This window comes from Scyliorhinus torazame, chromosome 21, assembly GCF_047496885.1.
Source record: "Scyliorhinus torazame isolate Kashiwa2021f chromosome 21, sScyTor2.1, whole genome shotgun sequence".
In the NCBI taxonomy this organism is placed as follows: domain Eukaryota; kingdom Metazoa; phylum Chordata; class Chondrichthyes; order Carcharhiniformes; family Scyliorhinidae; genus Scyliorhinus; species Scyliorhinus torazame.
This window is the reverse complement of record NC_092727.1, coordinates 60,257,275-60,272,554: the sequence shown is the minus strand read 5'-3', so window position 1 is coordinate 60,272,554 and position 15,280 is coordinate 60,257,275. Positions and strand designations below refer to the sequence as shown.

At 47.9% G+C, this 15,280-nt stretch overlaps 1 protein-coding gene across 7 annotated transcripts in view; it reads left to right on the top strand.

Moving 5' to 3' along the window:
* Positions 1-15,280, top strand: part of prdm10 (PR domain containing 10) — a 371,372-nt gene that overhangs the window by 199,395 nt on the left and 156,697 nt on the right. For all 7 annotated transcript variants that reach the window (XM_072486852.1, XM_072486855.1, XM_072486851.1 and 4 more), the window contains one exon: positions 7,985-8,093. In XM_072486852.1, coding sequence (XP_072342953.1) covers positions 7,985-8,093 — 109 coding nt within the window. The remainder of the gene's footprint in view (positions 1-7,984; positions 8,094-15,280) is intronic.

Sequence of the window (15,280 nt, the reverse complement as noted above, 5' to 3'; positions counted from 1 at the left end):
ATGGTTCCCTCACTCGACCATCTCTTCCCTGCCTGACAGGGACATACATATCAAGGCCACGTAGTATCTGTTCCTTGAACAAGTTTCACATTACAATTGTGTCCTTCCCTGACAGCCTATGTTCCCAACTTATGCACTTCAGTTCTTGTCTGACAGCATCGTATTTACCCTTCCCCCAATTGTAAACCTTGCCCTGTTGCACACACCTATCCCTCTCCATTACTAAAGTGAAAGTCACAGAATTGTGGTCACTATCTCCAAAATGCTCCCCCACAAACAAATCTATCACTTGTCCTGGTTCATTACCAAGTACCAAATCCAATATGGCCTCTCCTCTGGTCGGACAATCTACATACTGTGTTAGAAAAGCTTCCTGGACACACTGCACAAACACCACCTCATCCAAACTATTTGATTTAAAGAGTTTCTACTCAATATTTGGGAAGTTGAAGTCACCCATGACCCCTGTGACTTCTGCACCGTTCCAAAATCTGTTTCCCAATCTGTTCCTCCACATCTCTGCTGCTATTGGGGGGCCTATAGAAAACTCCCAACAAGGTGACTGCTCCTTTCCTGTTTCTGACTTCAATCCATACTACCTCAGTAAGCAGATCCTCCTCGAACTGCCTTTCTGCAGCTGTTATACTATCTCTAATTAACAATGCAACCTATTTTACCACCCTCCCTAATCTTATTGAAATATCTATAACCAGGAACCTCCAACAACCATTTCTGCCCCTCTTCTATCCAAGTTTCCGTGATGGCCACCACATCGTAGTCCCAAGTACTGCTCCATGCCTTAAGTTCACCCATCTTATTCCTGATGCTTCTTGCGTTGAAGTATACACACTTCAACCCATCTGCGTGCCTGCAAGTACTCTCCTTTGTCAGTGTTACCTTCTCCACTGCCTCACTACACGCATTGACATCCTGAACATCGGCTACCTTAGTTGCTGGACTACAAATCCGGTTCCCATTCCCCTGCCAAATTCGTTTAAACCCTCCCGAAGAGTACTAGAAAACCTCCCTCCCAGGATATTGGTACCCCTCTGGTTCGGATGCAACCCGTCCTGCTTGTACAGGTCCCACCTTCCCCAGAATGCGCTCTAATTATCCAAATACCTGAAGCCCTCCCTCCTACACCATTCCTGCAGCCATGTGTTCAACTGCACTCGCTCCCTATTCCTAGCCTCGCTATAACGTGGCACCGGCAACAAACCAGAGATGACAACTCTGTCTGTCCTGGCTGTTAACTTCCAGCCTAACTCCCTAAACTCGTTTATTACATCCACACCCCTTTTCCTACCTACATCGTTGGTACCAATGTGCAACACGACTTCTAGCTGCTCCCCCTCCCCCTTAAGGATCCTGAAGACACGATCCGAGACATCCCTGGCAGCCGGGAGGCAACATACCTTCCGGGAGCCTCGCTCGCGACCACAGAATTTCCTATCTATTCCCCTAACCATTGAGTCTCCTATTACTATTGCTTTTCTTTTCTCCCGCCTTCCCTTCTGAGCCCAGAGCCAGACTCAGTGCGAGAGACGTGGCCGCTAGGGCCTTCCCCCGGTAGGTCATCCCCCCCAACAGCATCCAAAACGGTATACTTGTTTTGAAGGGGAACGGCCACGAGGGATCCCTGCACTGTCCGCCCGTTTGTTTTCTTTCCCCTGACTGTAACCCAGCTACTCTTGTCCTGTACCTTGGGTGTGGTTACCTCCCTGTAACTCTTGTCTATTACCCCCTCTGCCTCCCAGATGATCCGAAGTTCATCCAGCTCCAGCTCCCTAACACGGTTTCTGAGGAGCTGGAGCTGGGTGTCCTTCCCGCAGGTATAGTCAGCGGGGACACCGGTGGTATCCCTCACCACCCAGATCCTACAGGGGGAGCATGCAACTGCCCTAGCCTCCATTCCCTCTAGCCTTACAGAATATAGCTGCCCTGTGGACCAACTGGAAATCCGCAATCTGACTCCGCTCCCAGTCAGCTGCACGCTCTGTAAACTCCCGGCTCCCTTCACGCTCTTTGAGGAAATGTAGGAAATGAAATGAAAGGACCACTTTGCTCCTTCTTCACCTAACTCCCTCAGTCACCAAACTCTCACTATAGCACTCAAATGCACCCAAATTCAGCACTCCCTCAGTCACCAAACTCTCACTATAGCACTCATATGCACCCAAATTCAGCACTTCCTCAGTCAGCCAACTCTCACTATAGCACTCAAATGCACCCAAATTCAGCACCCCCTCAGTCACCAAACTCTCACTATAGCACTCAAATGCACCCAAATTCAGCACTCCCTCAGTCACCAAAACTCTATAGCACTCAAATGCACCCAAATTCAGCACCCAAATTCAGCACTCAGTGCAAACAAAGTCTGCACTGTAGCTGGCTCACGTTTATACTGCGAATCTAGCCTCTGAAAACTGGCCGAATCCAATTAACTAATTAACAAGCTCCAGCTGCAAGTAGCTACAAGTAGACTACCTTTGTTTAAAGCTGATTGAAAATTCACCTTCTTCTATACCAAACAGCAACTTTTAAGTTAATTAACTAAATTAAAGAAAGACTAGACTTTAGATAGAAATGAACCCTTATTATCTCTTAGTCACCAAACTCTCACTGTAGCACTCAAATGCACCCAAATTCAGCACTCATTGCAAACAAGGAATACAAGGAAAATTTCTATGTTTGTGATTGTGTTGATGATTGGGAGTAGTTTGATGGGCTGATACTTGGCTGAATTGGACTTGTCCTGCTTTTTATGGACAGGACTTGACCTGTGCAACTTTCCATATTGTTGCGTGGACATCAGTGTAGCAGCTATTTTGGAACAGTTTGGCAAAGGGTATTGTTAATTATGGAGCACAGTTCCACAGCCAGAAATGTTGTCGGGGCCGGTGGAATTTGGTGTGTTCAGCACATTTTGCCATTCTTTCGTCTCACGTGGAGTGAATTGAATTGATGTTGGGGAACTCAGGAGGCGGAGTCCTCGGGCAGCACTCCCATATAAAGGAAGGTTGAAAGATTGTGGCCAAAAACTCCATTATTTCCACCTGTACTTCCTTCAGGACATATGCCATAAGAACATTGATCGGAAAACGTTTCTACCATTTTCAGCAACTTCAATTGCATCGCCCCCTACTCTTACCGACTATTATTACCTCTACTATCGTATAATATTACACAATTAATTTAGCTATTGTATGAGCTATGTCAGCCATGACTTAGCGGCTAATACATGTGCCTTTGAATCCCAACATTCTGGATTCAAGTTCTACTTCAGATATTGAGCACAGAAATCCAGCTGCCCCTCCAGTGTAGTACTGAGGGAGTGCTGAATAGTTGTAAGTGCTGTCTTTTGATGAGGTGTTAAACCAAGGTCCCATCAGCCTGCATTGGTGGATTTAAAACATCCTGTGGCACTATTTCGAAGAGGAGCATGGGAGTTGTCTCTGGTGTCCTGGCCAATGTTTATCTCTTAATCAGCATCATAAAACAGATTATCCGGACATTATCACGTTATTTGTGGGAATTTTCTAAGCCAATGTGTTTCATACATTACAACAGTGACTATGCTTCAAAACGAAAAACACGTCTTTGTCTGTAAAATGCTTTGAGATGTCCGGTTTAAAACTGCTCGCCCTTTTTATCATCTAAATCAATTTCTCTACTCCCTCCTTCTTTATTCCTAAATTAACAGCATCCTCATTTTGATGTGTTGTGTGTCTGTGTCCCTCCATCTATCTAAGATGATGCACATATGGCAGATCTATTGGAAGGGATAACATCTCATGATAGATGCAAGTCCTTATTGAGTACCTCAGCTGTGCTCTCTGTCTCCGCAGGAGGATCTATTTGGTACCTAAAATAAAAACAGAAAATGCTGGGATGGCTCAGCTGGCACAGTAGCTTCACCCATGAGGTGAATCCTGGACTCGACCCAAACTGTTCTGGTACTGCATGAGGTAACTTCAATCGACCCTGTGGAAGGCTTTCTCTGCATCAAGGGAGATGATACTTTCTGGTGTCTCTTCCTCAGGTGGGGCTCCGATCACATTCAGCAGACGTCTGATGTTTGCTGATAGTTGCTTGCCCTTGACAAAGCCTGTCTGATCCTCTGCGACTACCTCTTGCAGCTCTCAAGTCGCCTCGCCAGGGCCTTCGTCTGGACTTGAGTGTCAGTGTTTAGGAGCAAGATGGGTCTGTATGACTGCACTCCATTGGGCCCTTGTCCTTTTTCATGATCAGTGATATCGGGGCCTGTGCCAGGGTGGACGGCAGGGTCCCTCTCCATAGTGAGCCATTAAACTCTCTCGCAGGTGCGGCGCAAGTACTGCTGCAAATGTTTTAGTGAAGTCTACTGGGAATCTGTCCAAACCCGATGCCTTCCCCGACTGCATGGAGTAGATGCTGTCCAATGCTAGTGGTGCTTCCAATCCCTGTTTTCTGTCCTCTCCCACAACTGGTATGTCCAGTCCATCGAGGAACTCTTTCTTTTTCAAGTCCCCTCCGGGGGTTCTGAGGTGTACAACCCCCAGTAGTAGGTTGCGAATGCCTCATTGATCTTGTCTGGGGCCAGGGCTAGTCCCCCGTTCTTATCTTTTACCTGCGCTATTTCCCTTGTGGCAGCCTGCTTTCTCAGCTGGTGTGCCAGCAGGCGGCTGGTCTTGTCTCCAGGTTTGTTGAAGGTCCCCGTGTCTGTCAGAGTTAGTTAACTGCTTTCCCGGTGGAGAGCAGATCAAACTCCATTTGTAACTTTATCCTCTCTGCCAGTAGTTCCATAGTCCACCTCCAATATGGAGTCGACCAGGTACTGCCTAGTCGCCCTCTCCTTTCTGTCCCTAAGTGCCCTCCATGCGATTATTTCCCCCCTCTTCAGTGCCTCCCAGAATGTGGAGGGTTAGACCTCTCCGTTTTGGTTGCAGATTACATATCCCTCGATGGCCTGTGACATTTTATCGCAGAATGCCATGTCGGCGAGGAGGGATGTGTCCAGCCTCCAAGGGGGACGGTGGACCCGGCCCGTCTCCAACCTCAAATCCACTTAGTGCGGAATATAATTGGGAGATGATTGTAGCGGAATATTCCGCCCCTACTATCCCTAGAAGCACCAATTTTCCTCCTACAAAGAAGTCAATGCGGGAGTATATTTTGTGGACTTGGGAGAAGAAGGAGAACTCTCACTCCCTCGGGTTTGTGAACCATGGGTCCAGCCCCCATCTGTTCCATTAAGATGCTCCGTTCCCCATGATGAGTTGCTGGGAGTCAAGGTCGGGGATTTCTGCCATGGTCTTTTTTATAAAGCCTGTGTTGTCCCAGCTGGGAGCATACACATTTACCTGTACCACCACTGCCGCTTCTAGGACACCGCTAACCATGATATATCGGTCCCCATGGTCTGTCACCGTCTTCCTTGCTGTAACGTTTGTCCTCTTATTGGACAGTATGGCCACCCCCCCGAGCCCTCATCCTGTAGCACGCTTGGTAGGTCTGTCCTATCCATCCCTTCCTTACCCTTAGTCGGCCCTTCTCCTTCAGATGCGTCTTTTGTAGGAAGATTACATCAACCTTCAGGCTTTTCAGATGGGTGAAGCCTCTGGATCTGTTCACGGGGCCATTAAGTCCCCTGACATTCCAAATGACCATTCTGGTATGAGCCACCGCTGTCTTCTTCGTTCATGGCCTTCGCCACAAACAACCTGTTATAACCAGCATTCTACCCTCTCCTGCCTACTCCCCAATCTCTACCCCCCCCCCCCCCCCCAATATACTATCCACCCCTACCCCTCTTTCCGTGCCCCTGTGGGCTTTTCTGCCCTGTCGCTCCCTATCTTAACCTACCCTTCCCCTTGCCCTGCTATTTTACCCCACTCTTCTGCCAGGCGCACCCCCCCCTCTTATCCTCTTACCTACATCATCTTTCGGGTGGCACGGTAGCACAGTGGTTAGCACAGTTGCTTCACAGCTCCAGGGTCCCAGGTTCTATTCCCGGCTTCGGTCACTGTCTGTGCAGAGTCTGCACGTTCTCCCCGTGTCTGCGTGGGTTTACTCCGGTTTTCTTCCACAGTCCAAAGGTATGCAGGTTAGGTGGATTGGCCATGCTAAATTGCCCTCAGGGTCCAAAAAGGTTAAGTGGGGTTTCTAGGCTTTGGGGATGGGGTGGAGGTGTGGGCTTCAGTCGGGTGCTTTTCCCAAGGGCCAGTGCAGACTCGATGGGCCAAATGGCCTCCTTCTGCACTGTAAATTCTATGATTCTATGATACCTCTGCACGCTCATATACTTGCTTGCCCGGTGGTTCCCCTCCTGGTAGCCTTTCCTCCTATTTCGGCCCACTTTGTTCTTCCTCTTTCTCCCCACCCCTCAGTTTCAGTGTCTTCCATTTGTGTCCCTTATTGCTGTCTTCCCTACACATTTTTCTTGACACATGCCTCTGCTTCACCCAGCGTGTTGAAGTAAAACTCCCTCTTGTTGAATGTTACCCAGAGTTTTGCTGGGTAAACTAAAGCATCTCAAACTGTATTTTGTTTTTAAACAGGACTGCCTTGGCTCCATTGAACTGCGCCCTGCGCTTGACCAGATTGGCCCCAGTGTCTTTTTATATACGGATTGCGTGGCCTTCCCATTTACAGGGCCTCGTGCTCCTTGCCCAGTTTAAAATCCAGTCATTGTCCTGGTACCTGTGGAGTTTGGCAGTGATTGATCTTGGCGTTTCCCCAGATTTGGGCCTTTGCTTGAGTGATCTGTGGGTCTATCTCTCACCCGACCAATTTCCCCAGCATTCGTGCTACATAGTCTGTTGGGTTCCTGCCTTCTGTGTTTTTGGGTAGTCCTACGATCTTCAAATTTTGGCGGCAGGATCTATTCTCCTGACCCTCCACTTTCCCCTTGAGCACTCCCTGGGCCACCATTAACCTTGCCATCTTGGTTTCTAGTGCGGTGATCCGGTCGCTCTGGTCTAGTTCCCGCACTGTCTCTTCCTGGGTTTCCAACTGTCGCTCCATCTTTTCGAGGGTCTCTTTGAAGGGGGACAAGGCGATTACTTTTGCTGCCTTCGTGGTCTCTATGAGGTCCTCTTCGATGGAGTCTCTCAACTTTAGGTGCAAGGAGCTCCATTATTTGTCCTGCTGGTGGTTGGGCCGGTGTTGGCGGTCATGTCAGCTCTCATGTCATGCCATGCTCTGCTCGGCTTCACTGCTTGCGTCCACCGTTTGCATCCTTCTCTCCTGACTCTTCTCGCTCCTGCTGTCTTTTAATTTTCCTGATGGATTTTAGGGCATTTTCTTGAGTGGTTGTCGTTTGTTTTGTTACAGGTGAGGGTAGGAAAGTTTCCAGGGACGAGCACTTTTTGTGCGACTTTTCAACACATTGCCACCACTGGACGTCTTTTATTCCCTTTTATGTTGCCAACTAATCTTTGCTCGAACACTCTCTTTGTGCTGTGTTATTTTATTTGTCGACTGCACTTTCTATAGTCTGCTTGATTCTCTCTTGTATTATGAACCAAATACTTATCATAAACCTCTTTTTCCTGTTACTTTTATCTCAATTTGTTTAGTCTTTGGAACTTTCACTTTGGATTGCCTTCCTTTCTCCATCATGAGAATGTGCCTCTTCTGGTCCCAAACGATCTGCTCCATAAAGCCTTCCCATTGCTCATTTACTTGTTAAACCTTGTACCCTGGGAGATGAACTCAAGACTTTTGGGTGCTAATCTACGATTATATGTGTCACCCTATTATAGAAAGGGTACAAAATCAATGGGAAAATTGAAGCATAATTTCATTGGACATCACTGGTGTTGAACGGTTAGAGTGAAGACAGGAGATCTGAGAAGTTGACGCTTTTCTCCCTGGAGCTGTCGGTTTGTCATTTTCCTGCATAAACCTGTCCCCGGGACACACTACTTTAGTCAGGAATGCTGCTTTTTCTCGGTTGTGCTCAACTTTGTCAAAATGTCTTACCAGATCTGATCTCTGACAGGTCCAAGTGCAGAGGCCGTGGCCGAGGTAGGAGGCGGTTTGGTCCAGGGAGACGACCAGGCCGGCCGCCAAAGTTCAACCGACAAGAGACGATTACAGAACAGAGTGAGGTAAAGCTGCTGTTCAAACCAAAGCTCCTTTTAAACTTTCTGAAATAGTAAGTCTGCATAAAGATAGCTGCAACTTTATGGAACAGAATGGCATTACTTTACAACAGCTTGTATGCAAAATGACTGTTCATTCCTTGAAACAAGCTCTACCTCTCCATATTGATTAGAATCGCCATGATCCTTGAGGGAAAAAGCCTGCAACTTCTTTTTTTTCATAGATGACTCATTGAACTTCCCTCATTCTGATTCATGCTTTCAGCTGAGGCAGCAATGAGCAAGAAAAGCAAAACGTTTTGTTAAAGGATTAAATTGATTAAAAGGGAGCTCCCCAAGGAGCTCGTATCTCAAATAATCATTTTTAAAATTCCAATAACTGCATATTCAAGCTTTATCTGTGGTGTGTGTTGAACTAGATTCACGCAGCTTGCGCTGTGATCGTCAACCTCTGCACCTATGAAATTCTCCCAAAAATGCTGTTTCTGTGCTGTCTATCCTACATAAACCAAACTCAATCTAACCTGCAGGGGGAGAGAGAGAAGGGAACCTATTGAACAATCCAAGAATCTCTGAAACATTTAAAAACAAAAGGCCGAGGAACCAAGAAAAACCTAGAAATTAGTGGAATTGTAAAAGCACAATAAATCCTAAACAGGTTCTCCAGTGTTAAAATAGCAGGAGGCTTAGCAAACGGCATTTGATGCGAAAATGAGGAAGAACTGGAGAATGGAAAAGGTCGAAGGATTACGGTCGAAAGTTCACTGTGAAAGACATGGAGCATGTCACTCATGATAGGTGCTGCAATCTAATTTAACTACTGTCATCACCAAGGACTAGACGAAAGGAGTCAAAACTAATAAATCCTAGGATGCAGTATCCCTTGAATTGAAAGTATTGATAGTCATCCTGAGTGCAGTTGATGCATTAATAATCTGGAAGAAGGAACTGAAGGCACTGTTGCTAGGTTTACAGATGATACAAAGATCTGTCGAGGGACAGGTAGTATTGAGGAAGCAAAGGGGCTGCAGAAGGACTTGGACAAGCTAGGAGAGTGGGCAATGAAGTGGCAAATGAAATACAATGTGGAAAAGTGTGAGGTTATACACTTTGGAAGGAGGAATTTAGGCATAGACTATTTTCTAAATGGGGAAATGCTTCGGAAATCAGAAGCACAAACAGACTTGGGAGCCCTTGTTCACGATTCTCTTAAGGTTAAAATGCAGGTTCAGTCGGCAGTGAAGAAGGCAAATGCAATGTTAGCATTCATGTCAAGAGGGCTAGAATACAAGATTAGGGATGTACTTCTGAGGCTGTATCAGGCTCTGGTTAGACCCCATTTGGAGTATTGTGAGCAGTTTTGGGCCCCGAATCTAAGGAAGGATGTGCTGGCCTTGGAAAGGGTCCAGAGGAGATTCACAAGAATGGTCCCTGGAATGAAGAACTTGTTGTATGAGGAAAGTTTGAGGACTCTGGGTCTGTACTCGTTGGAGTTTAGAATGATGAGAGGGGATCTTATTGAAACTTACAAGATACTGCGAGGCCTGGGTAGACTGGACGTGGAGAGGATGTTTCCACTTGTAGGAAAAACTAGAAGCTGAGGACACCATCTCAGACTAAAATGTCGATCCTTTAAAACCGTGATGAGGAGGAATTTCTTCAGCCAAGGAGTATAAAAATTGGCAAGTCATGTTGTAGCTGTATAGAACCTTAGTTAGGCCACACTTGGAGTATAGTGTTCAATTCTGGTCGCCAGACTACCAGAAGGATGTGGAGGCTTTAGAGAGGGTGCAGAAGAGATTTACCAGGATGTTGCCTGGTTATGGAGGGCATTAGCTATGAGGAGAGGTTGAATAAACTTGGTTTGTTCTCACTGGAACGAAGGAGGTTGAGGGCAACCTGATAGAGGTCTACAAAATTATGAGGGGCATAGACAGAGTGGATAGTCAGAGACTTTTCCCCAGGGTAGAGGGCTCAATTACTAGGAGGCATAGGTTTTAGGTGCGAGGGGCAAGGTTTAGAGGAGATGTACGAGGCCAGTGTTTTACACAGAGGGTAGTGGGTGCCTGGAACTCGGTGCTGGAGGAGGAGGTGGTGGAAGCAGGGATGATAGTGACGTTTAAGGGGCATCTTGACAAATAGATGAATAGGATGGGAATAGAGGGATACGGACCCCGGAAGTGTAGAAGATTTTAGTTTAGATGGGCAGCATGGTCGGCGCAGGCTTGGAGGGCCGAAGGGCCTGTTCCTGTGCTGTACTTTTCTTTGTTCTTGTTCAAAGGGTGGTGAATCTGTGGAACTCTTTGCCGCAGAAGGCTGTGGAGGCAAAATCACTGAGTATCTTTAAGACAGAGATAGATAGGTTCATGATTAATAAGGGGATCAGAGGTTATGGGGAGAAGACAGGAGAATTGGGATGAGAAAATATCAGCCATGATTGAATAGCGGAGCAGACTCGATGGGCCGAGTGGCCTAATTCTGCTGCTTTGTCTTATGGTCTTATGATGCAGTTGATATGGATTTCAAGAAAAACCTTCGACAAGGTCCCACATGGGAGACTGATTTGAAAAGGTCCACATGGGATCCAAGGTAATGTGACAAGTTGGATCCAAAATTGGCTTAGTGATAAGAGACAGGGGGTGGCGGTACCAGGCTGTTTGTGTTACTGAAGGCCAGTGTCCAAAGGCCTACCACAGTGATCAGTGCTGGGTCCCTTATTCAATACAGAAGAAAATTTGGGGGGCGGGTACGATCAGTAAGGTTGCAGATGACACGAAGATTGGCAGGGTGGTTGACAGTGAAGAAGGTCTTGGGTTACAGGAGGACATAGACGAATTGGTCAGATGGGCAGATCATTGTCAGGTGGAAATTAGCCCTGAAAAGCGTGAGGTGATGCACTATGGAAGGAGTAACACGACAAGGGAGTGCTCAGTGACTGGCAGGACACTGGGAAGCTCCGATGAACAGAGGGACCTTGGGGTGCTTGTCCACAGATCCCTGAAGGCGATAGGACAGGTTAAAAGGGTAGTTGAGAAGGCATACGGAACACATGTGTTTTATCAGTTGGGGCATAGATTATAAGTGCAGGGAGGTTATGTTGGAGCTGTGCAGGACTTTGGTTAGGCCACAGCTGGAGTACTGTGTTCAGCTTTGGCCACCTCACTATAGGAAGGATGTGATTGCACCAGAAAGGATGCAAAGGAGATTCACTAGGATGTTTCCTGGGATGGAGCATTTTGGCTCAGAAGAGAGGCTGGATAAGCTCGAGTTCTGAATATGAGGGGCATGGAAATGGTGCTTAGAAACCAGATGTTCCCCTTAGTTGAAGGTCAAAAACAAGGGTGCACAATTCTAAGCTGAAAGGCAAGAGTTTTAGAGGGGATTTGAGGAAAAGCAATTTGACCCAGATGGTGGTGGGAATCTGGAATGCACTGCCTGAGAGGGTAGTTGAGACAGGAAACCGTACAATTTTGAAAAGTACTTGAATGAGCACTGCGTGGGTTTCCTCCGGGTGCTCCGGTTTCCTCCCACAAGTCCCAAAAGACGTGCAGTTAGGTAATTTGGACATTCTGAATTCTCCCTCTGTGTACCCGAACAGGCGCTGGAATTTGGCAACAACGGGCTTTTCACAGTAACTTAATTGCAGTGTTAATGCAAGCCTACTTGTGACAATAAAGCTTATTATTATTATTATAATGTTCAAGGATATGGACCATGTGCTGGAAAATGGGAATAGTGCAGATTATCTTTTTTTGTCGGTGCAGGCTTGATGGGCTGAAGGTCCTCTTCTGTACTGTGTGATTCTATGATCGGGCTGACAAAATGGGAGAAGCTCCCACTGAATTGGAAATAAGGCAACGACCTATAATCAAAAAACTGACTAAGCAAACCCAAGTATTAGCCTAAGAGGCAAAATAATGGAACTGAATATCAGCAGCAAATTTCAGGATTACTTGTATGAAAATAACCTCATAAATGTCAGCCAGCACAGTTTTGGAAAGATAGCCCTGCCTGCCAATCTCCTTGCTTGTTTTAAGGATATGACGTGTCAAATTGAGAATGATGAATCGTCCAGAAAGCTGCTGATTTCATGCTAGCGTGATGGATACCTGCAATGATCTAGGTAGGTCAATGGAGACAAAACCTCTGAATCACTCAAAGGACAGTCAGATGTTGTGATGGACAATAAACTGGATGGGCCAAGTGCTCTCTCACTCTATCTGTTGACAGTTTCAAAAATCTATAAATGCTGGCAGGAATATGTTTCGATTATTTGAGTTGTGAAATTATTCGCAACTCGAGTGCATGTATTTTGAGTTAAATACCTGGAAATGTTGAAACATTGGACCTCGAATGGACATATTGGTGTATATATTTAATACACCAATAATTCTTTTGCTGGTACATTGTGTGCCTTGATTTTAAATATTGTTACCCTGGCCATTGATTTGACTATAGCAATGATGACCAACTGGTGTAAACCTCTGACAGCTTTATTTACAACTAACTAGGTCTGAGATTATTAGTCACTGACTTAATTGTGTCATGTGAATGTCCCTTTAAGAAAAGTGTGCTTTATCAAATAGCTGCGGTGATGTCATTGTGTGGGTGGAGCTGAGCTCTGCTCTACTTTTTACTTTTGTTTTGTGCTGAAAGCTGTTTTGGCTCTGTTTAGTTTCGCTTTCAGTTGGAGAGCTGCATTCAAACCAAGCAGATGTGTGTATTGATCTCTCTCTCTGCAATCTAAAGAATGTCTCCAGATCACTTGATGATTTCAAAGTAATACCTGTGTGGTAGTCGGTATTAGGGGTATTACGGTACCTAAGTTGAGGCTGTAAGATCATTGGTGTGGGAGGTACCCGAGACAGGAAGATCATTGTTGAAGCCGGCCTGTTGGTTCCGCCCAGTAAGGCGGAGTATAAGAATCTGTGTTTCCTAGCAGCTGCATTCTGTACCTGCGCTGCTGGGGGAAACATCTCGTCCAATAAAGCCTTCAATTGTCATCCAATCTCGCTTCTGGAATCATTGATCAAGCATTAATTTATTGTACTAGATTTTAAAGAATTGAGCTCCGAATCAAGCCGGAGTGTCTGCAACTCAGCCCCCACGCGGCAAACACAGCAGCAACCTTCAAACACTGGCTGGTGTGCTTCAAAGGGTACCTCAGGATGACCACGACTGCACCCACGGAGGACCAGAAACTGCAAGTTCTCCACTCGAGGGTGAGCCGAGAGATCTACACCCTCATCGAGGATGCGGACGATTTCAAGGCCGCGATGGCCCTGTTGAAAGGGCACTACATTCGCCCAGTAAACCAGGTTTACGCCCGACATCTGCTAGCGACAAATCCCGGGGGAATCGCTGAATGAATTCTACCGCGCGCTCCTGGTACTAGGGAGGAACTGTGACTGCCCGCAAGTTTCAGCCAGCGACCACACACAACTTTTAATCCGGGACGTAATCGTTGCAGGTATGCTGTCCTCCCAAATCCGTCAGCGGCTGCTGGAGAAAGAGACACTAGGCCTCAAGGAGGCACAGACCCTGGCTAGCTCCCTGGATGTGGCCTCCCGAAACGTCCACGACCGCGCGGCAGCCCCTTGGGCAGCGTGCAACCCACCTGCGGCCGACCCCGATGCATCCCCCATCCCCCCCACAAGCTTGTGCCGCACGGCTACCAGGCAACCCTGGGGGGCCCCGCTGTTATTTTTGCGGGCAAGCCAAGCACCCCTGGCCACGCTGCCCGGCCCACTCCTCCACCTGCAAAGGTTGTGGCAAAAAGGGCCATTTCGTGGCGGTATGCCAGGGCTGGGCAGTCACCATCTTCATTTTCCCGAGCCATGTGCGGGCACCGGGCGCCTCCATCTTCTTCCCCAGGGACCACGTGCGATGCGTGGGCGCCGCAATCTTGCCCACCCCCAGCCCTGTGCGACCCGCGGGCGCCGCCATCTTGGCTGGAGTCTCAGGGTCCCGATTCGGATGACCACACACCGCCCGAGGAAAATTTTCAACGTTTACCACGACTCGCCTCGGTGACCCTGGACCAGTCTCGGACCCAAACGCTCTCACCGCAATGACGACCGTGCTCATCAACGGTCGCAAAACATCCTGCCTGATCAACTCCGGGAGCAGAGAGAGCTTCATACACCCCAACACGGTAAGGCGCTGTTCTCTTCCCATACACCCAGTTAACCAAAGAATCTCCCTGGCCTCCGGGTGTCACTCTGTAGAGATCAAGGGGTTCTGCGTAGCGAACCTCACGGTCCAGGGAAGAGAACTAAAAAATGTCCGACTCCACGCCCTCGCTCACCTCTGCGCTGTCACTCTCCTGGGATTGGACTTCCAATGCAACCTCCAGAGCTTAACCTTTAAATTCGGCGGCCATATACCCCCCCTCACTGTCTGCAGCCTCGCGACCCTCAAGGTCGACCCGCCTTCCCTTTTTGCGAACCTCACCCCGGATTGCAAACCCGTCGCCACCAGGAGCAGACGGTACAGTGCCCAGGACCGGACCTTCATTAGGTTGGAAGTCCAGCGGCTACTGAAGGAAGGTATTATCGAGGCTCGCAACAGCCCCTGGAGAGCTCTAGTAGTGGTTGTAAAGACCGGGTAGAAGCACAGGATGGTCATCGATTATAGTCAGACCATCAACAGGTATACGCAGCTCGACGCGTACCCTCTCCCCCGCATATCTGATTTGGTCATTCAGATTGCACAATACAAGGTCTTTTCCACGGTGGACCTCAAATCCGCCTACCACCAGCTCCCCATTCATCCGGGCGACCGCAAGTACACTGCATTCGAAGCAGATGGGCGGCTCTACCACTTCCTAAGGGTTCCCTTCGGTGTCACAAATGGAGTCCCGGTCTTCCAACGGGAGATGGACCGAATGGTTGACTGGTACGGTTTGCGGGCCACGTTTCCGTACCTCGACAAAGTCACCATCTGCGGCCACGACCAGCAGGACCACGACACCAACCTCCGAAAATTCCTCCATACCGCAAAAACCCTTAACTTAACCTACAACAAGGATACAAGCGTGTTCAGCACCGACCGTCTAGCCATCCTCGGCTACGTAGTGCATGGTGGAGTCATAGGCCCAGATCCTGAACGCATGCGCCCCTTCATGGAGTTTCCCCTCCCCCACTGCTCCAAGGCCCTGAAACGCTGCCTGGGATTTTTTTCATATTATGCCC